Source organism: Capsicum annuum, chromosome 5 (genome assembly GCF_002878395.1).
Source record: "Capsicum annuum cultivar UCD-10X-F1 chromosome 5, UCD10Xv1.1, whole genome shotgun sequence".
In the NCBI taxonomy this organism is placed as follows: domain Eukaryota; kingdom Viridiplantae; phylum Streptophyta; class Magnoliopsida; order Solanales; family Solanaceae; genus Capsicum; species Capsicum annuum.
The window spans coordinates 51,091,109-51,116,794 of NC_061115.1; the positions used below are offsets into that span (position 1 = coordinate 51,091,109).

The 25,686-nt window shown below is 33.8% G+C and overlaps 1 protein-coding gene across 7 annotated transcripts; it reads right to left on the reverse strand.

Annotated features, from left to right (window-relative positions):
• Window positions 1-7,614: 7,614 nt before the first annotated feature.
• LOC107870876 (probable splicing factor 3A subunit 1) lies at window positions 7,615-16,372 on the reverse strand. Of its 7 annotated transcripts, none has more exons than XR_007055741.1 (7): window positions 16,095-16,332; window positions 9,180-11,332; window positions 8,617-8,916; window positions 8,375-8,445; window positions 8,054-8,163; window positions 7,878-7,958; window positions 7,615-7,784 (listed from the first exon to the last, which is right to left on the reverse strand). XR_007055741.1 is itself a non-coding variant. In XM_047412996.1 (3 exons), exons 2-3 carry the CDS (start codon window positions 11,322-11,324, stop codon window positions 8,647-8,649), a joined length of 2,415 nt encoding a protein of 804 aa, XP_047268952.1. In that variant the 5' UTR covers window positions 11,325-11,332; window positions 16,095-16,372; the 3' UTR covers window positions 8,473-8,646. The 7 variants fall into 7 exon arrangements, 1 of the variants encoding a protein (XP_047268952.1); XR_007055742.1 differs by having other exon boundaries at window positions 8,371-8,445; XR_007055739.1 differs by lacking the exon at window positions 8,054-8,163.
• Window positions 16,373-25,686: the final 9,314 nt, after the last annotated feature.

The window sequence follows — 25,686 nt, forward strand, 5'->3', positions numbered from 1 at the left end:
AATAGTAAGCTCAAGAAATTAAGAACAACTCAGATGATAATCCAAAAAGAAACTACGATAAAGAATATCAAAGAGTAATTATGTTCTTGGCCTCAACCCCAGAACAAGGGAGTTTAGCTACTCATGTTTGAATTCAACATCAAAAATAAGTAATTAATCATACCTAAAATTAATCTTGTAGTAAAGAAGTTCAAAAGAATGTTTAAGAATGATAAAAGAGAGAATTTTATGTTTTTTCGCCACTGCTGTGCTTGCAAAAAGTTCTTGAAACTATGTTCATCTGTTCCTTATATACTAGGACAAAATTATCTTGGGTGTACTGGATCATGCACCACATGATGTATTTCATAGCACTGGAGCGTGCATCGTATGATGCATTCCATAGCAGTGGAGCATGCGTCGCACGCTTTTCACACGCACTCTCTAGAATTAAGCTTCTGAAATTTCTCTAAGGAATGTACACCTGAAATAGAGCATGCGATACACGCAAATTGCATGCTCCCACTGGAATTTGTCTTCAGAATTCATGTTAAGTGTTAGGACCCCTGAAATAGGGCATGCAACGCATGCAAATTGCATGCCCCCACTGGAAATTGTCTCCATTTATTTTTCTAAGGCAAAAATTCTATTCCTTTCAGCTCATTGCTCCGCTACCAAATCCAACTTTCCAAACATGCTTTTTAATTTCTTCTAGTGTCCGCAATACTCCAACTAATCAATTCAAAGTGTCAATCATCATGTCTTTCCCATTGTGCATCCAATTTAATCAAAATACATCAATAATCCATCCTGCATTACTAATCATGTCCATTAGCTCATATTATGCAATCGTACACTAAACATAATAAAAACACATAATTTAGTTCATAAAACTAGGACTATTTTGGGTGAATATTGGCGCTCGGACATATAAATATGCCCAAGATCAGTAGTATAGGAGGATTCGGGTAATCAGCAGTCCACAGGCAGGCTGGCAGAGGCATGACCATCTATAGCGCTCTTAAACATATATTTGTGAAACCAATTAGCCCAATTTATTTTGTGTTTTTTCACCATGAAAAATAGGACAAACACATATCGGTAGGTTATGTTGCTAAGGAAGCCTTTTCTTGGGATTAGTGTGGTGGCGATGATATGAGTCATGATGTTGTACTTGAAGCAGAGAAACAAGGTACCAAAACTAGAATACTCTAGGTCGGACAAGATCTTTTTTACCTCCTCAAATCTTACTTCAAAATCTTTAGGCCAGGAGCCATTCATAAAGGAAATTATCCCAAAGAACTTTGTACCAAATACCTTTTCAAACAAAAAATCATTGAGTATGATTCTTATGCCAAGAACAAGAGTCTTTGATTTGTTGCTATTGGGAGAGAGGTGGAGATTGGCATAGAACATTCTAATAGGATCCTCATAAACTTCGAGTTCATATAGATAAAAAATCAGTGATGGGTTTTGAAGTTTAAAGAAGTGACTGATATTGCAATGAGCTTCCTTTAATTGATAAAGATTTACTACTCGATCGGGTGCAATAAAGCAACTTTTGAAAGAGGCATTTATTGATGATGTGATAGGTTGTGATCAATGCCTCTGCCGAAAAGTAATCTGGAAGGTTGTGTTCTAGTAGCATGATTCTTGCAGTTTCCTGAAGGGATTGATTCTTTCGCTCTACCACACTATCTTGGTGAGAATATCGAGGTGATAAGAAGTTTTGAGAGTACCCATTCTAAGCACAGTATTCTTCTAAAGCTTTATTTTTAAATTCTCCTACATAATCACTATGAACATAGGTGATGAAGCTTATTGCTTCTCTTTTCACTTTCCTATAAAAGATCTAAAAGTTTTTGAAAGCCTCATATTTATGAGCAAGAAACATTACCCAGGTAAAATAAGAATAATCATCAACAATAACAAAAATATATTTTTTCCCACTAATGCTTGCGGTCTTGGTGGGGGCCAAACAGATCTATGTGAATTATTTGAAGAGGTTTGGTAGTAGAGACAATGTCTTTGACTTTAAATGATGTCCGAATATGTTTACCCAATTGGCAGGCATTATAGATATGATTCTTCTTAATCTTGAGTTTTGGTAGACTTTTCACCAGTTCCAATCTAGAGAGCTTCTCAATGATATGCATATTAGCATGCCCAAGCTTTCTGTGCCACAACCAGGCATCGTTGGTTTACATAGTGAAGCAGGTTAAAGTGGTACAATCAAGACTATTTAAAACATAAATACTATCAATATGTTCACCGATAAGAGAAATATCTCTTTTATCATGTTTGATGAAGCAGCTTTCATATTTGAAGGAGACTCTAAATCCTATGTCACGCAATTGATTGATACTGAGCAGGTTGTGTTTGAGTCCATCTACGAGATACACTTCAATGAGTTTGCATGAGGAGTTGATCTTTACTGAACCGACTCCAATGACATCTTCGTTAATATTATCACTGAATCTGACTAGTCCTCCTATTTTCTTTAAAGAATAAAAGTTTTCTTTCTTTCCAGTCATATGTCTGGAACATCCGCTTATATACTTCCTTATTTTTTCAGCTCTTGTTTCAACGTATTTAAGGGCCAATGCTTATATACTTCATGCATATTGAAGCTCATTCTCAACTTTTAGTAAGTAAGTAACCGCTTTACTTATGTTTTAGAGTATGACCAGTTTTTAGAACTCACGATACTAGTAAAGTTCGCATTATATCATGTATGTCCTCAGTTTGGATCTGTTTAGTGAATCCATGCCTTGTTAAGTGTTAAAGTTATGTATAGTAGTAGTCTTCCGTGCTCAGGTTCTTATGTGTTAGCCCTTCACTGACCTCTTCCTATGTTAAGATGGTGGCAATGATAGTGGATAAACAATGGTTTAGATGTGAGAGAGTTGATGACTCTCACTAAGAAAGACTATTTATGCTTTTCTACCTAAGGCTAAAGTGTAAAGTAAGATTGAGGCCAAGTCTTTGATACATGTCATGGTTAGTTAAAATATATGTGTATGTTCTTAAGAATAGTGCAAGAAAATTTTATTTATAAATGGTTTAGAAAATATGCGAAGTATGCCTTTATGCGGTTTTTCCTTGAAGTTCATATGTGATTTTAATGATAGGCGTGAATGTCATGTTGGGTGTAAGAGGATGAATGAAATATGCACTAGTGAATCCATATCAAGGGTTTTGAATTAGTCATTGAAGTGGTAAGGCATGTTATGCTTAGGGTGTGAGCTCTAAGAAGATATAAAGATTGAATCATGTGGTTTAGACTAATATTATGGTGTGGCATGTTGTATCTTATGATTTTGAGTTAGTCTTGACCTTGGTGAGAGGACTTAGTTTAGTTTAGACCTTGCAGAAAGATTTATCAGTGCCCATGTGAGAATTAGAAGTTGAATCAAGCGAGTGTGATATTTGAGGGGAATAGCATAGTCAAGGAAGCATTTGAGAAATATTGCTAAACTTGAAATTAAGAATTAGCATTTCTTAAGGCCTAGAAATTCTACCCTAGCTTATGATTTATGGGTCTATGTTCCAGGCCATAGAAGGGTAGCAATATTGCATTAGAAATTTCTTATAAAGGCATTGAAGAAATACTTTATTTGGGTGTAAGCATCCACTATGATTCAGTCTGTAAGTATCATGGGTATCATCTCAGTCTTTTCCTGATTTTTAAATCAAATCATTATCATTCGGGGATGAATAATCCCAAGAGGGGGATGTTGTAATACCCTGAGTTTTCATGTCATAAACCTCTCCATCTTTTTCTCATGAGATTAGATCCAGTGCAAAGTAATGGTTACTCATAAGTTGACACTCTCGTTTCTATCTTAGCCATATAGTTATTTTCATGAGAATTCATGCACTTGCAGATTAGTTCAGTGGCTCATTATGTTTGAGATTCAGTGATTCAGTTTATATCAGTTGTACATGATAGCTTAAAGACTGATATTCCTCTATGTTTCAGTTTAATTATCCACATTCGAGGATGAATGTTCCCAAGGGGGAGATAATGTAATACCCCATATTTTTGTGCTGGAATTCTAACCGTCATTTCTACGCGTCTATGCTCTAATCCAAGTTATTTTCACATGAATATAAGCTACATGATCATTATCCTAGTCTATGGAGTTGTTTAGAGGTGAAAATGTACATAGCAATGACCTAGAACAAAGTTGAGCTAAGATCAATTGATTCGTCCAAAGCTTGACATTCGATTCTACAAGGATCTACTTTAAATGTGTATATCTCTTAATATACATTTAATTTTTCATTCCAAGACCTATCAAGTTGTAGATAATTGAATTAGCTTTCCAACGATACCAATTTCGCAAAAATTCGATACCCGAGCGAAAAGTTATGGCCATTTTAGTGGCTGAGGAAGTAGCACCATGCGATAAGCGTGCGACGCACGCTAATAATTTTCAGATTCTCCTTTGAAGTTGCATGAGTGCTTCGATCTTCAGTTTTCTCTTTTATATTCTTCAGAAGCTTCTGTTTCTACTCTTCATAAGGAAACCCAAGAGATTTCTTCTCAATCAAGGATTTTAATTGATTCCTTGATTGAGGGATAGCACCATAAAGTATGTCCATATCAGATATGTCCATATATGGTACGACCTTCACAACCATACATGTCTCTATCAGATATGTCCATGTAGAGGGCATGGTCTTCTTTCCTTTTGCTTTTGTCTTGATTGATTCGTTCGTCACATATCTGGAAATCCAATAATCTCCATGATTGATTCTCTTCCAATTTTGGTGTCGGTCTTCGTGTGAGTAATTGCCTGCTTCCTTTCTCGGATATTCTTGGATTGATTCCTTAGGGATCTTTTTTATCTTCTGTATCTTCAGTGTATCCTGCAAGATATTTGTTTATTAGTTTGTCCTTATTAAAACATGTAGTGAGAATATAGGGCTAACAACAGTTTCCACTCTTTCAAGGAATTGAGGTATCCAATTGGGTGGATGTCAATCCGCCCTCAGCGGATTCCAAGCGCTGGGGGAGGAATAACATCTCTCTCATTTTGTCCCTTTTTATTTTACCCCTAGTTCAATCATCAATGCATGAAACCCTTTGAATGGTATCAAGGCATGCACAAATACGTCCATCTTCATAAATATGCCTCGAAAAGCATGTAATTCTCATGCTTGACTCCATGCAAATCGCATGGAGGTGACTTGGGTTGCATCATTAGGCTTCACCGCCTCGAGGTTTATGCCTCCCCCGCATTAGGTAAAAACACCTCGCCTCACATTCACGTCTTTTAAATACTATTCCAAATAATAAAGGTAGGTTCTTAATTTTATAAAACTAACTCAAAAAATTATCGTACCACGCCGAATTATTTATATAGGAAAAACATATCATGTATAGCAAGTTTTAATATAACAAAATATTTTTGATTTTTCCTGTAATACCATGTTTTCTTAAGCTAAACTTCTACTTGTGTATTGTGAGAACATTAACCCCTGAACCCTGAAGATTTTGGTGGTTCTTGGGTGTTTGGAGGGCCTAATTATACTTGGTGAGGTGTTAAGCTTGGAGTTGACCAAAAGTTGAAAGGACCAAGTTTGAAAGTGTTAAGCCAAGGGTATGAGATACGACCGTAGGTTACATGTACGGGTAGCGCCTTGGGTCATGGATGAACTATGGTGTGAAAAAGCTACCGCTCGGAAGAGAAGGATCCATTTACGAACCATGCATGGCATGCATGGGTCGTATCTTGATCACAGTAAAAATGGGTGCAAGTACGGTGAATGTACTAACCATATATCAAGTTCTCACAAAATGGTCCAACTTCAAACGAGTGTATCTCCTTATCTACGAGTTTATAGAGTGTGCACAACCTATCAAATTAAATTTTTTTTGAGTCTAGTTTCTAGGAAATCAAACTATTCTTCGATCGAAGTTTAGTACATAAAATTATGCACCTTTCAGTGAAGTATAGCGCCCACGCACTTAGAGAAAGTCAGAGAAGAAAATTCTGCACCCGGGCCACCATCCGGCAGTGCATAAGGGCAAAGCGAGAGAGACAAGCTATATTTAGCCAACTACAATGAGATACCTTAAGCTGGTTTGCCATCTTTTTGAGTCCATAAGAATGTTTTTCCCTTTTGTATATAATAGAGTTACTGTTGATAATACGCAACAATAGCTAGTTTAACGAAATCAATTGATCTATGTATTGAATTACAAACAGAGAGAAACCATGGATAACTTATAGAAACGCTACACGAGAAAAATGAGTTCAAAGACCCTCCCAAGTCTTTAATTAAAAAAAGGGGATAAGTGGAGACCACAATACTATTAAATTAAAAAAGATAAAGTCGCTTAAACAACTGCAACAGTTGTCTCAACAACAATCAACGTTGTACAACTTTGCAAAGTTATCAAATAACTTTGCGAAGTTATCGAACAACTTTGATAGTTGTTGAGACTTCTATAATTGTTGAAATAACCTTTTTAGTTGTTGGAGCGAAAATATTTTTTAAAAAAATGAAAAAAAAATTATCCCTTTCACCTAATTTTTAAAACATGAACTCCCACTTAATTGAGTAACTAGTTTATCCTTTTTAATTCAAGATCCTACGCTACACCCATGAATACCTAAAAATAGAAGGCATTTACTAGTAACCACTTTTTAAGTCGGTACTTGACGAGAGATCAGAGAGAACCCATAAATACAAAACATCCAACATCATTTACTTGTTATATCTTATTTTTTAGTTTCCCACCCAAGATTTTGAGACCTGACTAAATTCAAATTAGCGCCGAAAGATTTCACAATGAACGTTAAACCACTCCTTGAAAAAAGACTCAAACTAGAGACTTTTATTGTTGTTATATATCTTGTTCGAGAAATTGGTAACTGTTAATAACAAAATTATTGAGCAGCTTACATCCATCTTGATGTATGAATCTTTTGCATCGATTCACTTCTTTAAAGAAAGAATCAGTTGGGCTTAGACGATTTTGACATACCGTCGCTCTCTCCATTAATCCAAATTTAAAACCACTAGACTTTGGAAAACTCTGACAAAATTGTAAGGTAAAAATTCTTGTCATTCTCCAACTATGCAGCCATTGGCTGATTTAGGTCCCGCTGGAACAAAATAATTCAAGAAGCTCAGAACAAAAAAAATTCCATGCTTCCTCTTCTGCTCTTAAACCGACTCCTCTAACCCCTTTTCACTTGATCATACATAATCAAATAGTTGCAAGTACGGAACACAACTACGAGCACAACTGACATAAGCACCCTCCTGTTAACAGATGAACTCTTCAATTTTCAAAAGAAGATGAACACTACATAGAAAACGCACTTAAAATATGACCACAAAATTGCTCTACCCTAGATTCAACTAATTCACGTAAACCCAGGCAAACTCCTCCATCTTCACTCTCGCTAAGAAAACTGTCTCATTCAGAAGCTATATCCAATAACTTGTGTGGGTCTGCATACTGCAGAAAGCTGTACAGTTAGAGGAAACACATGGCCAGAGCATGATTTCTCATAGAAAGCAGCTTCCTAAAATATGTCCACCAGTGTCTTAAGAGGCGAAATCTCACTAGAACTAATATCATGGACCCCATTAAATGGAGCGGTGCAAGCTACAAACAGCACAAAAGCATAAGCATATATAAACTGATCAACCAATTCCTTTTAAAAATCATAGCAGATGAGTACTAAGAGGACACGTAATCTGCCAAAAACTAACGAGTTAACAAGGATTACATAAGAAACATGTATCAATCATCAGCAACTTCCTCCGAAAGCCAGGGCAAGCTGCAAAAAGGAAAGTGTTGAATCTTTGATATCTGCCAACAGGTTCTCATCAAACAATAAAATGAACACACCAATGGAAAGAGCAAACTCTACCTGCTTTTGCTATTGAGATAGGACCTCAGAACAAAACCAACAGATACAGCATACATCACATCTCCTAACAGGGGTAAACAGCTGTTCATAAAATAAAGGAATCAGAGAAACCTTGGATACTTTCCCCATACAGCAACTCCACCAAAACAAACAAAAAGAATGAAGCTACACATAACTTGAACAAAGGGACTCAAGTGCCCCAAAAAGGCACCACAAATGAGGCAGGTGTGCTTGGAACAAGCATCCCCCACCACGATGCAAAGCACATCTTCTACAGAAATAGGTCCTAAAGTCCACAGAAGAATTTGAGATATTAATTGCCAAGGAAAACCTCTAAATTTATAAGGACTGTTTGCCAAGAAGACATCAGAGAAGTTCTGATCTCAGAATGGGCCTTGGACTCGGAAGATACAACAAAATAACAAGTGAGCTCTAGTATGGTGGAGAAACTGCACGTGGTCAGACAAACAAAACTTAGTAATATAAACACTACCCACAGTCATGGCATTTTAGACAGAACTAGTAAACTTCCTGTTGTCCTCGTGGTTGATCGCCAACATGCCAAAATCTGTAGTAGATACCCACAACCATCAGCTTCAAAGATAAAGTTGATTAAATTGCAGAAAGAAAAACTTGAAGTACAAGACCAGTATAATCTCCAAAATAACATGAAAGAAGTATGGAGAATTCTTTAAATTTATAACAGGGATTAGATATGCCGAACAGTTGCAAAATAAACCTTTGAAGGCCATGCCAACCAACTCCCCATTCATCTCTTTCTCCCACCACGTTCTCTCAGTGAGAGACCAAGTGTTTCTCCAGATGCAACATTGTAGTATGCAAGTGACAAGTTGTCCTTGAGAAAACCAGCCTTTCCACTCAGCTTTTGCTTATTCGCGGGAAGCTGGATCTCCCCAGAAATCTTCTCTTTTAGACTGGCAATGGTTTCGGACAAAGATTGCACTGTGATTTCCAGAACTTGTCCTTTGAGATTCCCTTCGTCGGTATTCGGCACAGATACATTGATCCTTGCAGGTCCCTGCAATATTGCAGAAGCAACAAAATTTCCACGGATATAAGAGAACATGAGGACAACAACAACAACAAACCCAGTGTATTCCCACTTAGTGGGGTCTGGGGGGGGTAAGATGTACGCAGTCCATACCTCTACCTCTGATGAAGTAGAAAGGCTGTTTCCGAAAGACCCCCGGCTCATGAGGAATTAAGCAAAATTATCAAAGGACCAAGACAATTATGTAAAAGTTGGGAAAAAAGAGAAAAAAAAAAGAAAAGCTATCCTACCGAATGCTGAGCCAAAAACTGGTCTTCAGGAACGAGAACAGACTCATCAAGCTTTTGCCTCTTTGGCTCTGGTTCTTCAGGGAGAGGAGGGGCTTCCTCCGGTGGAGGAGGTGGCGGCATTCCTTGGGGCATAGGAGGCGGCAGGACCATAGACATTCCGGGCTGGGACATCAGATGGGGAACAAAGGGTCGAGGTGCTCCCAAAGGTGTAAACTGTGATCCAGGAGGTGGTGGAATAGGAATGCTATGGGAATTCATAGCCATTGATGGAGGCATTGGAGGACGATTCACCATGAGATTTTGCTGACCTGGCATCTGTGTCATGGGAGGAGGTGGGGGCCGAACCTGGGGAATCATGTTAACTATAGGAGGCCGAGGTGGAGGTGGAGCAGCAACACCAGGAGTGGGATACTGGACTGTATTAGGAGGCCTGGGAATATTCAGCGCAAGCCCAGGAGGTGGAGGTAGTGGCCTAACAGATGGAAATCCAGGTTTAGGAGGTGGAGGAACCTGCGGTCCAGGAAGATTTCTTGCATCATTTGCAGCATCATTCTGATCATCTGCATTGTTCTGAGACATTGCCTGGTTAGCAGTGCGACCAATACTACCTGTGTGACCATCCCATATGACTTGCTTCGGCTCTTCCTTCTTTTTCTCAATCTCAGCCTTGACCGCATTTGAAACTTCTTCTTCCGTAGTACCAAATATATCCGGACGGGTTCGTGCAAGTCCAACAATGTTTCTAGAAATCTCATCATCCTGCGCAAGAGTCGTCTCCTTAATCTTTGCAAACATCCTGTCCTTCTGTTCCTTGTACTTCGGATCAATGAGAGAGATCCTCATATGTTCAGACATCTCATTAATAGGTATTAGCTCACCAGTTATAGGAGAGACAACATACTTAGTTGGGTCCCTTTCTGCCAGGATCCTCTCTTCAGGCCTCTTCCAGTTCTTCACAATCCGCATTGGTGGGTCTTGTTCCTCTGGAATTGCCATGGTTTCAACACTCTTGACGCCACCATTCTCTTCAAGAGTCGCAGCTCGCATACCTTCTTCAACAAGCTGAACCTCTTCTTCATCCATCTCCATTTCCACCTCTTTTCCAGGCTCAACATACTCTTCTTCCTCCAATGTAGGCATCTTGCTCCTCCTTATAACCTCCTCGAGGGTCATAGGTGGAGGCAAATCCTGATCCTCATCATCAGAAAAATCTATAGTCTCAACAACGACAAAATCATGCCAATCAATCATAGCCATCTGCACCCTCTCCTGTTCTATCTCATCTTCAGCTTTTTGTCTAGCCTGCTCCTGTGACCTTTCCCATTCCAACCGATGCAGACATCGCTCTAGGACTGTTGTCATGTCAATAGCACTCTTCTGCAGTTTATCTGTCAAGCCTTTAGGAGGCATCAGAACTTTTGAATACGCATCCGCAAGTGAAGTGAAAAACATGAACATGCTGTGAGTAGGCTTTAGAAAATGAAATTGGGGATTATTAATCTCCCTGCTCGTTAACCCTGTTAAGAAAGACTTCCCATTTCTGGCCACAAATTGTGCTGTAAGCTTAATGATATCCAGTTCTTCACCAGTGATCCCTTCAGGGAGTCTAACAGTATATTGCTCTGCCTCGGGTGGATCGAGAATCTTTTTGACAGGTCTAAACTGAGCTGACGGATCAGGTTTAGCAGTTGCCTCTGCACCATCAGCGGTAGCAGGAGCAGGTGCTGCTTCTTTGTCTTCTGGCTGAGTAGGCTGTTCTCCAGAAGCCTGATTCTGTGCACGAGCCTCAGCCAAACGGTGCTGATAGTAAGCATGGTAAGGATCAGAAGCAGTCAGGAAGTTAAATTTTGCATTGCCAGCGTTATTTAAAATAATCCTCTTCTCAAATTCCGGACCATTCTTCGCCACAAACTGTGAAGTTTTGTCAACAATACTCCTAATATCTGGAGGGGGATAAATGATGCCAATAGTTCTCGTATGTGTTGCAACAGATGCTGGAACCTTGTTGGCTTGATTGTTGTCGTCTTCATTCTCTTCCATCTTATCATCCTTTGGTTCCTCTACCACCTGAGCTGGAGGTGTTGGTCCCAGATTCCCATCCAACGGGGGCGCCGGAAGGGGCAGTATTGTTGTGGTGCCAAACATTTCTATGCCTGCAAGTTGCAGCAAGTTCCATTTCTTAAAAATCAATCATTCACTTATGGCACATAACATTGAGAATCAATAATTGAAGGAAATATCAGAACCCAACCCCCACCTCACCCCCAAAAAAAAAAAAAATTAAACCCCATGAATATGCTCCCCACTTCAATTATCACTCAAGCAATCAAAAAGGGAAACTTACTCCGAAAACAAATAATATGTTGATAGTGTCATTTCATTTTAAACGGAAAGAAAGAAAAAGGGAAACTAACTTAAATACCATCCGCACAAAGAAATAGCAGACAGATGTACAATATGTGTGCGATTACTGTACATTATATGTATATAGGCTAGAGGTGGTAAACGTTCTTGGCTGAGCGGCCAAATGTGCAACCCCCACCCCACCACCAAAGCTCAAAGATTCATTTCACAAGCAAGCAAAACCACAAATTACTTCTAAGAAATTCCATTTAAGCAAGAAAAAACCAAAATTGTGTTCATAGTTCCATCCATTCAAGTAATCACTTGACTTTCATTTAACTAAGAAAAACCAAGAATATTTTCATAATTTCATTCTATTCAAGTAAGCCAAACCAATATACATGCTAAAATCTTCAAACTTTTTTTCAATCAATCAAGCAAAAATAAAGCTTCTCTGATAGAAATTTTCTTTGATTAACTTGTCCTTGGGGTTTTTATTATGAATGCTGAACCCAAAATTAATTAGAGTATACGGAAGGAAGTTCATAGATTTTAGTTTAAAGAAAAAAAAAACCAAGATACTTGCAATGGATCAAAAACCAAGGCCACAAAGATGGTTGTATTTCGTTCTCGTATGTGCGCAAGTGCTTCCCCACTTTTGGGACTACACTCTGTATGTTGTTATATATGCTCAAGTGCTTGCTCCAAAACAGAAAACCAACACCTCAGCCAGTAAACAGAATCAACGATTACATGCTAATGGAAGAATAATTTGTGGCTAACGAAAATGCTGTGTTTGTCTGGAACATGAAACCTAGTAAGGGAAAGCAATTCTACTCCAATTGCATTCACCAGATGGATGAGAGTGAGAATAGAAAGGAAGCCGGGAGGAAGAATGGAGTATAGCATTACCTCTAGAGTACAACCTGATAGAAACTAGGATGCAGAAGAGATAGAGAAGGAAATATTACTGATTAAATAAAGTGCAAGGATCTTAAACACTATATTAACCAATAACCAAGTCCATATGGAGTGGACAAATCTGCAGATATAAATACAACAATAATATTTTTCTTCTGTCTTAAGAACTCTACCAGATTCTAATGTCATATTTAAACTCAGACATACAGCTACTAATAGATAATTACTGACAACTACTAACAACTACTAATAGATAACTGCTTCTATCTTATCTGAAACTAGTACATTATCTTCATATTTTAAAGCAGCAGTCTTATCAGTCTTATCAGTGCATTCCCCCTGAAAAATCGCCTTGTACTCAAGGCGAAAAAAAGGAGACTGTGTGTTCTCCTCTTGCATTAATTCCAAAGATGCAAACGTTCCAGGTTTGCAGGTCATACTTGTCTCCACAATGATAGCATAGGCCTTTTTCTCGGCTAATTTGAAGTTCAGAATTTATAGGACGAATGTTTGGAAGCGATGATTGTTGAATTAGTGTTTCTCTTATTTCCTTATTTCCCATTTCTCTGAGACTTAGTGTTCTTATTTTTTTATCTCTTATTTCTGTTATGCTATACAGCCTGTTTCATGTCTCATTACGACCTTGGTATACTATTCTCTATCTTGAACCGAGGGTCTATCGGAAACAACCTCTCTACTTCCTCGGAGGTAGTGGTATGGACTGCGTACATTTTACCCTCCCCAGACCTCACTTTGTGGGAATATACTGGGTTTGTTGTTGTTGCTGTTGTATGTTTGGAAGCGATGATTGTTGAAAAGAGCGTACTGGTGGACGGGATGACTGAAAATTAAAGGATTCTTGAACCGTTGGAGAGGAAGTTCCAATTGATGAAGGCCCTGATATAGAAGGCCAATCGGTTACCTTACCTTACTGGACTGATTTGTTTCATGTTTTCCTTCATATTCTAAAGCTAGAATCATTGCCTTATACACAGATCGAGGCTTGTGAATACTAACGTCCACGCGAAGGTCTTCTTTGAGCCCACTAAGGAAAACTCCAAGCAGACAGTGTTCTAGCCAGCTTTGCACACGGGCTGCCCGTTTTGCAAATTTTTGCCTATACTCAAACACTGATCCAGTCCGTGGGATGTTTGATAATTTTGAAAATATTTCTCCGCTTTCAGAATCCAACCTCTAGGATCTCCCCCCTCATACTTTGGAAATTCCATCTTTGTGTGAGGACGCCGATAAGTTTCTTGATGTTTCCAAGTGCTATCAACCTCACCTTCTTCCGGTGAAACTTTAGATTTTCCTCGTTGATTCTAACTGTTTTGTGCTTTTAATGCAGCCACATCAACAGCCAAAACATCCATGGCTTCCAATTTTGCTGCTATATTAGTCAGTTGTTGGCTGATCTGATCAGTAGTCGACATGATAGGTTCACTATGGGAAGCGTTAGCCCGTGTGTTAACCATGACAGATCTTACTTCTCTGATACCAATGATAGAAACTAGGATGCAGAAGAGATAGAGAAGGAAATATTACTGATTAAATAAAGTGTAAAGATCTTAAACACTATATTAACCAATAAACAAGTCCGTATGGAGTAGACAAATCTCCATCTATAAATACAACAATAATATTTTTCTTCTGTCTTAAGAACTCTACCAGATTCTACTCTCCTATTTAAACTCAGACATAAGCAGTTACTGCTGTAGATAACTACTACAGATAATTACTGACAACTACTAACAGATAATTACTGACAACTACTAATAGATAACTGCTTCTATCTTATCTGAAACTAAGGAACTAAGTTACATTATCTTCATATCTTAAAGCAGCAGTCTTATCAGTCTTATCACAACCCTACTCCTGCGCCTCAAGTTGGATGTCTGAATTTAAGAGAGCATCAAATAAGACTAGGCGGTAATTGGATAAACTAAAGCTATTCTCACATCTTTATTTTTTTATTCATTTCTCTTCAACAAAAGGGGGATAAAGGGACATCTCATATTTTACGTCAATTCGGACTCATCAAAGAAAACATTCAAGCAAAAACCCAAAAAGGATTCTTGGGTTTTCCTTACTTCAAATGAACTTCTCGAAACTGTGTAGGGCATTTGAATAGAAACAACTTAACCTTAATGCACCATAAGTACAAAATAAAAACATTGAGATTTGATGAAATTTGAAATCCAACATTTTGAAGAATTTAAGATTTGAAATTGAAGTTGAAATTTTTTGCAAATTTAATAAACAAATGCTGATTTTAAATCAAAACTTGGAATTAGAGTCAAACGCCTACTAAATTTAAGTGAATAAGTGTGTGAGCTGTACATATCACATGAAGATGTGTACCACCCATCATATTAGTTTCCCATATATCTAATTGATCAGACAAATCTTTAACCATGAAATCATTTGAAGAAGTGTTATCAACACTAACAGTGAAATGAGCAGTCAAACACATATAATTAATTCTTTGCCATGATGTTCATGTGCCTGTGGTAAAGGAACTTTTCGGTTGTACTTCTTTAAAATATTTCTTTCGCTTTAGTCTCTGGTCATTGTGAACTTGATAACAATCCCTTTATTGTCCTATGGGAAGGAGGTAGAAATAGAAGTTGAGCTTTACAAAAAAATTTCCTAAAGCCCTCTTTTTCTCCATCCAAAAGGCAATTCTTCAATAATTATTATATCAACTAAAGTCCTCTTAACTATTTCATGCTAAAATAATTCTCCCATCCTTTGGAAAGTCCAACTTTGTTTGAGTGGTATCAGCATCAATGTTCAGTTACATATTTGGACAATTCTTTAAATCAGTATTCCATGACGTTGTTCCATCCTCTTTTTTCTTTTTTTTTTTAATTGGTAAGACGTTCCATTCTTTTTGGTATCAGCCTTATAATCACGACTATAACAATTAAACCCTGCTCTATCATTTCCATTAACATCTTTAAACTTTTCAAAATGTCCCCAAGCACCTGAATCGATTGTACAACTTTTCTTTTCTTAGTGCCAGACCTAGTTTCAGGCTCATATTCAACGGAATTTGCAGATGAAGAAATATATCACCTTTCTATTGAACCCACCTCACTTGCTATAGTTTAATTTTTCAGCCATCTATGAAAAATGAATGATAAGAGAACTAAAAAGAAGCTAAACAACTAGTTTCAACTCGGAAATACATTAAGATTCGAGTAATCTATTAAAACGGGCAGCCCAGTGCACTAAAGCTCTCACTATGTGCAGGGTCCGGGGAAGGGCCCAACCACAAATCTATTATAGGCAGCCTAACCTTGCATTTCTGTCCTGTTTCCAAGGCTTGAACCAGTGACCTCCGGTCACATGATAGAAACTTTACCAGTTTCTCCAAGGCTCCCCTTCTTTGGAGTAATCTCTTTTCAATGAAAGGCTCATATTGAAAATATTTCAACAAAATTTACAGAGAGGAACACAAATCTCTCTCTTCTCATGAAAAATGAAACTTCAAGAGCTAATGTGAACTCTTTAAATGCATCACATAACTGTTTACCCTAAAAACGATACGCGTATTCATCCAATTTTACCGTACACAATAACAGCTGAAAAGAGAAGGTTACTGGCAATTATCTGTGTCGACAACTCGACGAGGAAGACGGAACTTACCTAACGAAGAGGAAGACCGACGAGCAGGCGAAGGCACCGACGTAGAGCTCTCTGGGTGAGAAGAGTGAACAAATCAGATTTTGAGACCTACTTGCAACTTAACCCTAAATTTGATCCGATTGTTTTAAGTACTACGTATTGTTATTACAACATTTTTATATTAGTTCATTTAAATAATTTGTTTTATTATTTGGTTGGATAATCCCTTTTTTAAGAGAAATTATGATTTTGTTTCCTTTGATTGCGTTTTATAGACATGTATTTTTACTTGTAATTTCGAGGGTTCAGATGGGTTCTTTAAATTTAAATATTTATTTCCTTATTTACTATTATAACTTTTTACTATATTATAATTTTTTATTATATTTTTCTACTATTATAATAAGTAAAAGTAAGTAGTACGATCAAAGGTGTTTCAGGAATCTTATATTGTTTTATGAATATTTTTGGTATTTCAATTTATATTTTTTTTATTTCTTTTTCGATGACACTTGTTAATACATACCACTGCCTTCCATCTTCTTTTATATCATCATTTTTGTCTTACCTTCTTTATTGTTCCTCTCCAAACACTCCATCAAACAATCATGAAGAAATAATAAATTTGTGTGAAAGTTTTATGCAACTGGGTTTGTCATATCAGTGAGATTATTGGTTATATTTTGGCTTCTATTTGGGTATGATATATTTATGAGTTTCGCAAAATTTTAACCTTTTTTTGTAAACTTCTTTTAGTTAGTTTATTATATTTTATCGAATAATTTTTAGATGAACGTGGTATATTTGATTTTAAAAATAGATACATACATAACACATATCCGTATTTGGGATATACAATTGTTTCTGACTTTCGATAGGTAAGATGTCATTTAAAGGTAAATGGGTTCTTTGAAATATCTATTGAGGGTGAAACAAGCTCCCGCTTTCTTTGGCGAACAAACTATAAAGTCACTTTCAATCAAGTTGAATTTGAGCCCCATTTCACCTTTAATTACTAATGGAAGTCAATTTTGATCTGTCTCTTTTCTTCTGTCTTTCACTCCTATGGTCCATTACATGCTTCTCTGCTTGGTCGATTAATTTTCTTATAAATTGAATGATTTCAGTTTGTCAATGACTTCCACGATTTTTTATTTTTGTGGGTTTTATTCCTTTCTTCATTTTCTGAAAATTTGACCGAGTATCTATTCTTCGTTGTGTTGTTGTGCATGAAAGTTGATAGTTGCTTCTTATCTAAAGCTGTGGCAATGGGGCGTGATTCAAAAGTAGCTGAATACTTATTCCAAAATGATATTTATACCACGAAAATCACCACTTGTGTGGAGGCTTCTCTAAAGCGAAATGCTCTTTCCTATGTGATTCTTTCTCACCGTTATAATACGATCTGCAATGAATTGTTGTATTTTCTTATGTTTTTTGTTTGTGGCATTATTGCAGAAATATTTAGGTGACAAGGTATTGGTATCAAGGATACTAGCAAAAATGCTCTTTGTGAATGAGGTAAGTCCCTCTTTTACTTAACGTGGCTTGAAAATACGAGGTCTTATTAACAACCATCTCATCATATACGGGTGCTGAGTTTGTTGGCTATCATTTATTCTTGTTAAAACAGGATGATTTTATAGGTTTGATTGATTAATGATTTGTTGCTTTGTTTTGATTCACTATTGTCAGTCTGTGTACAAGCAGAAAATACATATTTATATATGAGATTCATCATCATCGATTATATTGTTCAAGAATAACTTATTCAAGATAAAATTCTTAATTAATCACTGTAGAATTATCTTACTGCTCTCAACCGAACGTTAAAGGTCACATCTTTAAAAAAAAGTTAAATGTCACATCAACGACGTGAGTTTTTATCTAATAAGATCAGTTGTTATTGTTCTATTAACAGAAAAAGTTTTAGAGGGATAATTTTCACCCGTTAACCATATTATTGATAACCTGCTACTTGGTAAGGTACCTAAATTGTGCTTTGTCCTACGTAAAGTAGGTCTCATCTTCGCATTTAAAATTTAGAAAAATAGTGTGTTACAGTTTTATATTTTTAAGAAAAAATTGAATGTAAAATGGAGAGATTAGATGCATTCCAGATGAAAATGAAGATTCTTTAATAATGGATGATTAAATATAAGTTGGTTGTAAAAATTCACAGTCTTTCTCATAAATGCATATATAAGTTTTTTATTGAAAGAAAATACAGTAAAGACTCTAAAATGCAATGTGTTTTTTTACTCATATATCGTCACAATTCAACATAATAATTTTATAATAATATCCCTATTACACATCATTTGAAATAGAGACTGATTTGTATATTATTTCTTTCTGTGTGAAATTTGTATTTTTCACAATTCCTTGACAAGGCAAATTGTTTTAGCTTGAAGTTGAGCCTCTTAATGCCTTTACGAAATCAAATAATTGAGTGTCCATAAAACACTTGTGCACAAATTATTTGTTCAAATGAAGAAATTGCTCCTAACAAACAGGTACAGACAAATGTCAAAAGAAAAAAAAAAGACAAGCGTGTTAATGAATAGTATTTATTTACAAAATCTCGCATCATTATTTTAGCATATTAAAAGTTTATTCCCAAAGAATACGTTGATTGTTGACCACGTAAGCTATTCTTTTGCATTAGAATTTAGTAGTCCGTCTATCTCAATTTAAGTTTGTTAGTTTGACTGGACACCAAGTTCAGAAAATATAGAAAATTTTTTAAATCTTGTGATCTAATTAAAGACGTGTTTAGTCCTTTTAAGCTTGTGATTTTACTTTCCATGTAAAATATTGAAGTTGAAAAACACACAAAATATAAAAAGACACTTTTATTTGAAACATGCCAAAAGAAAAATACTTGAATTCGGATGAAGGGAGCATAAGTTATGTACATAATAAGCACTTTTGAAAAAATATAAACTGAACATTATATTTAAGATATTTCAAAAGAATATCAAGACTAACTTCAAGGATAAATGGTAGCTTTTCACCATCTTTAGTGATTCTTTGCCCATTGTTTTGATTATCATTTATTTTCTTGATTGTTTTTTCGAAGCAATTTTATTTATGTTTTTCTATATAGTAAGCTAGAATTGACTTTGATACTTCACACTTTTAAAGTTGGTCCCTTTTTGTGAAGCTCATGGATTCGAGTTTCATCTTTTGTTTGAAAATGAACTTTAAATATGATCTAGGTGTCATAGTTTGTTATTATAATTTGCACGAGATGTATATCTTATATATGGAGGTATAGGAATATTTTATAATGATTTTATACTTAAACGAGTGAGTTTCAATTCTCAAATCTTAGCTACCAATTTGAGTTTTGCAGGTTCATCCATCTGGCACGTTGAAAATGAGTGAGGATAGAATGTTTCTGAACTATGTCACCTATCATGAGCTAATAGTTGTTTCACACTCATTTATTGCGTAATGTATGTGTAGTTGATATACCTATAGACATCTGAACCGTGTCGCCTATCATAATCTTATAGTTGCGTCACACCCATTTATTGCGTAATGTATATTAGTTTACCTATGGACATCTGAACTATATCACCTATTATGAGCTAATAGTTGCATCACACTCATTTATTGCATAATATATGTGTAGTTGGCATACCTATGAAAATGTCAGTTTTAGCGAAACTTGAGTACTCAATATCTTGAAATTAAATTTAAAATAAATAAGAAATACAGGTAATTTACCTTTATTATTTATTTTTCTTGAGCATTTCTTGTTAATCTAGTAAGCAAATTCAAGAAGTAACTTCAAACATATAAAAGAGAAAAAGGGCTGCAACTCGACCACCAAAAAATCGTGAGAGCAAAATATATGCTGGGAGCTTGAAATTTAAGTAGTAGCACTACTGAAGAATATAAGCATGAAAGTAAGTATAAGTTCGCCCTCTTTAATTTCTTTGACTTCTGTCTTTAATTCCCCTTCATTTCTCAATTTTTTTAGCAATCTGTTATTTTCTGTATTTATGTAGTGGTTTGTCATAAATTACTTTTTTTTTTATTTTATTATTCGTTGTTCTGCTTTGTATATATTAGTTTGATTTGCTTTTGCAAGTCTACATGCATGTTTGTTTTTTTAATGGTTTGCTTATGTCATGTTTGGATCTAGATACTTAAGTGTATGATTTTGGATACTAAGAACTACATATATGCATTTTCTAATGGTGGTGAATTTGTTTTTCCCTGTTCAACAATGAAAATATATCTTATCAAATGAAAAATAATACTGATAATTGAAAAAGGATCAAAGCTTTTATATTGCATCTTTTCAATAAATGTGTGATAACTTACCCCAAATGTTTAGGTTCTATTTTACTAAGTATTGTTCTAATTATGAGAAAAAACTTATAAAATTCCTTAGTAACTTCCCTTTTGTAGCGTTTCTAGCGTGGTTTCTTCTAATTCTTATTTGCTCCTGTTCATCTCTTCTGAATTACTTGATGCAGCTATTTAAGTGAAGAACATAACATAATTTTGCATGGCTTGTTTTTGCCATAAATTTTTGTTGCAGGGGTAGAATAATAGTGTATATATTTCTTAAGCTTTATGATGGGAAGAGTGCAATTCTCCTGGATGCAGAACTTTTTCTTTGGTGATTCATGAGTCCACCCAATTGTGTCTAAAGAATGGTCAAATGGTTTGTGCCTTGTCGTATCAATTTTTACAAAAAAAAAAAAAAGAAGAAGAAGAATGAAATGTTCAAAAACAGTGTTTCAGTGCTTAACTTGATCACCAAAGGCTTTTACACTAAGCAACAAAGCTCTTTATGACACTTAGTTGTGTGTGTAAGATTTCTTGATTAGCATCTTTATCTTCTTTCCTATTTATGCATACTTGAATAGAGTTTTCACATGATTTTCTATTCTTTTCCCCAAGTACGGCAAGATATGAATTATTTGATTTACTTTTGTGAAATTTCAGTCCACAATGAGAACCAACTTAAGTGTTGTAGTATCACATAGAAGGATTAAAATCAAATTACAACAAAATAATTTGGATTAGGCTAATTTTCTTATAAGAGTTATGTTTTTAAACTTGTTGTACTTTAAGACCAGCTTTAAAAGTGTTCTCTACAAAGATGAACTTCAATGTTGGATAAAAGCTCGTCCTCAGCACGGACACGGGCTATCTAATTTATAAGATATCATCAGATATGTTTTTATTGTTGTTGATTTTAATAGTATAATTTTTGTAAAAAAAATATTTTATTTCAATTAAATTTTCTAATTGTGACACATAATAACAATTTTAGTGAAATTGGGTAGGTTATTAACATTTGCTTTAAATTTTTTAACTAATTTAGTATGATCCTCAGTTTAAGTTTTTGGATACTTTTTCAATCTATCATATAAAATAGATGTATCTTTAGCAAGATCCTTTATAAAAGAAGAAATATAATTTTAATTTCTCAAAAATCTCTGCAATTGAATTTTATTAATAACATCCGAAAACTTTGAAACAAATTCAATGCTTCTATTTATAAAAATTATATTGTCATTTTTGATATTATGTCCTAGAAATCTAACTTTTGTTTGAAAAAGAGACATTCTAATTCCTGGGTTTAAATATTACTAACAATTTTGTATAATTATTTTTTTGAATAAATCAAGATATTTAAAATATATTTTTATTGTTTTTAAAAATACTAGTATATCATCAGTATAAACTATTATGAAATTGCTATAAAGCATGAAAATGACATTTATAATATTTTAAAATTCAGATGGGACCTTTTTTAATTCAAAGGGCATGATATTTTATTCAAATTGACCCATGAAGACATTAAAAGTAGTTTATATGGATCTGCTTCGACAATTTGAATTTGTCACTATCATGATTTTAAATTAAATTTTAAAAATATAATGGTGTCATATAATGTATCTAATAAATTCTTTTTACTAGGTATTGGATACTTGATCCATTTTAAAACTTTATTAAAAGGTTTATAATTAATAACTAATCTTGAAACTCTTCTTTCCTATAAGGCCTTTATTTATTAAAGATTCAATTTTTTTTTTTACATAGTTCTATATATTTGGAGTTCATTTGACATGGCCTATATTAAGTGGGAATATTATCTTCTTTAAAGTTTTCTTCATATGAAAAACAGATCACATTTTTTTCTTTGTCAAAATGTATTTAGGCGATCTCCACAAATTTTTAAGAAAAAATATTTGTTTAAAAAAATTATTTTTTCACTCAATTTAAGATTTTGTAAAGTCCCTTCAATTGTTAAACTATAAATTTTATTTTTTAGAAAATCAACTTGTCGATTGAAAGTATTTTTTCTTCTATTGTATTTTTAAATCTTGAATAGATGGTGAAATAAAATCAAATTTGATTTCTTTATTATCAAATATTTCATTCATATCAGTTTCATTCCACCTGGTAATAGAATATAAGTGACTAAATGAGACACCTAAAATAATATTCTCGATAATATCTTTTACTAAAACAAAGATTTCTGCATACATGATTTATCTTGACAAATATATGCCTTAACATTTTTATATTCAACTCCCGTTGTATGATCATTAACATTTTTTAAAATATGAGTAGTTTTATAAGAATATTTAGAAGGTATTAAACCTACTTGTATACAATTACAGTCTACCCCACTATTAATAAGAGTTGTAAATTCTCTCTTAAAATTATAATTAATTAAAAGAGTAATTGAGTAAAATTTTTTATGCTCCATAACTTCGAGAGTTTGGAGAAATCCCTCTTTTGGTGTATCCGATATATTATCTATAGCACCTGTGGTAAGACTTTGATCTTCTAAAGTTGAGATTCTTCTATCTAACACAATATTCTTACTTTTGAGATTAATAATTTCTTTATTGATATTATCAATCTCTATCTTCAAATCATGAGTTGTTACGAAAATATTAGCAACTCGCTCATTTTTTTCAAGGATTCTTTAAATTGCAGACATAGTATAAGGTCCTTTTTAGAAGGAATTTTTCATTATTTTTTTGTGAAACTAGTAGAGGGAATTTCATCTTTTCTATTAATTGAGATCTTATCTCAGGATCTTTGATAATCTCCAAAAATTCTGCTAACTTATCATTTTCAAGGACATTAACATTTAGATTCTTAAATTGAGAGTAAATATTATAAAACTCATTGTCACCCTTGTTATCACAAGGTTGTCCTAATTGACACGGTATATAATTATCTTTAGAGATAATCCTCATCATTAAGGCCTCTTAAATTCTCATCTATAGAGGAATCTACATTATGACTTTGATCCGGACATGAATTTTTCAAAGAAGAATTTAATAAAATTTTATACAAGAATTGTTTTATCTCTCCATTTTATATTAAGATTTTTGATCTTATCCGTAATTTTACAATTTTTGACATAATAACCTATTCTACCACATTTATAGCAAGAATGCTTGGATTTGATATAATCTTTTCTTGCTTTAATTTTTTCTTCTTCTTGACCTTTTCTCAATTCTTCTATTTTTCTTATCATAAAATTCTTTTTTTCTTTTTGTGCCTATAAGGCTCGATCTCTAGAATTCGTAGGAATGTCAATTATAAATTGTTCATAAAATTCGCTTAATTGTTGTCTTTCATTAAGATGATGTCTTTTGATCTGTTGATTCAACCCGTTCTCATTATATATGAATAATTCTTCTTGATTGCAAATATTAATCAACTTTTCGTACCTATAATCATCATAATTTATACTTGTCGTTGATTTTCTAAGAGTTTTTCTAACTCTTTTTACAAAGAGGATTGACAATCCATCTATTAATTTAGGCTATCAATAAAAAATTATTACATTCTGGTAATTTCATGAATCTAGATAAAAATACATACTTATACTATCTAAAGGATAAAAGAGTTTTACATTTTAAGTTTTGAAGCATAGTCCTAATAGTCTCACTATTGTTAGACCATCTTGCTGAAAAATGTATCATAACATTAAGGATTAAAATATATACTGCATTTTGGACCCATTGATCATCTTCCTGCTTAATCAATTTTAATATTCTATAACGTTAATCCTGAATTAAATAATTATCCCATCAATCTTTTAATTGAACAGTAATCATGCAGTAATCATTTCTACAATAATTTTATCATGAATTTCATTAGCTTTGCAAATTATACTGTACACCAATATTCGATGTACTATTGTGAAAATTTTTCTATTATTATAACCATCTCTGTTTCATTCATAAATTTCTTTTTCTTTATAACTATTAGAGATCACTATTTCTTATTCCTCTAGTAAAATATCTTGAAGAGTGGGCCTAGAATAGTAACACGTTCTTTGAACTGATTTTCTAGCAAATTTTTTTGAGATCTTATTAATATCACTTGAGACTTCATAATTATCATTTTTCGATAGTTCAAAATTATAATTAATGTTTAAAAGATTAATTTTTAATCCATTAAATTTTTCTTCTTATAATTTTTTTTGATCATTAAGACTTTTTTTTAATTTAAAGTTTTTGATGTTAGGGGAAGATAGAATACTTATAGTAGCAATTGAGACTTATTTTTTCTTTTAACATTGCTGGATCTATTTTCTTTATTTCAAAACATAGTTTATCAATTGTATAATGAATGAAAAGAATTTATTTACCCAATATGCTCATATAAATATTAGTATAATTTTATTATTTAATCACAATATTAACATGTTGAGTCGTAATAATAGCAGTATCATTTTCGAGTAATTTTATAAATGCAGCAAAATAAACTATTTTATCATCTATTTTAAGTTAAAAAGATTGTTGAGGAGGAAATATGGACTTGGTGATTTCACCATTACTTAGTTTATAATATATTTCAACATGAAAATATAACTACAAATATATCTCGTCATAAATCAGGAAACAAAAATAATTATTTTATTATAATTGAAAAGATTTTTATAAAATTCTTCCTGAAATAAATTTTTTCAAAGAAAATAATTTTCAAAAAAATTTCGCTTGAGTTTAAAGAACTCATTTGAGATTTTTTTTCTTGTTGATGATCTCAGATCAAAATTAATTTTATTTTGATTTATTTTATACTTGTAAAAAAATTTATTTTGGATTCGATTGGGTCCAAGTATGTAATAACATTTGCTATATTATCTCTATCCAGTTTAATATTACTAACTCTATTATTTTTCATGATCTGAGAAGTAGAAACTCTAAATGAGAAATTTACTATATAATCAATTGGAGATATATTAGAAGAAGCCAATCTAATTAATCTAGGTGCAATACAAAGATTATCACCTTTATTTATTAGAGGTGTGAATTTCAAAAAATTAATTTTAATAGTACCATATGTAGTTTGTTCAACCTCAGTAATTTTACTATTTATATTATTTTGAAGAGGGATAGCTTTCTCAAAAATTCATTCTTTGAAAAAATGAATTTCATCTTATTTAATAGGTCTCCTGATAATAACTTTGATTACTAAAATTAGTTTTTATTAAATAGTTTCTTTTTTAAAATTCATAATTTTACACATAGGATTTAGAGTATATAAAGGCTTATAATAAATTTTATAATACATACATATAACTTCAGTTCCTGCATATAATTATAGTCAT

Bases quoted from the DNA above. Each gene is read 5' to 3' on its own strand.
- LOC107870876 (XM_047412996.1), bottom strand. From the start codon at position 11,324: ATGTTTGGCACCACAACAATACTGCCCCTTCCGGCGCCCCCGTTGGAT. The intron at 8,917-9,179 runs GTAGGATAGCTT...GCAATATTGCAG, and splicing joins AGTTTTTGGCTCAGCATTCG to GGACCTGCAAGGATCAATGT.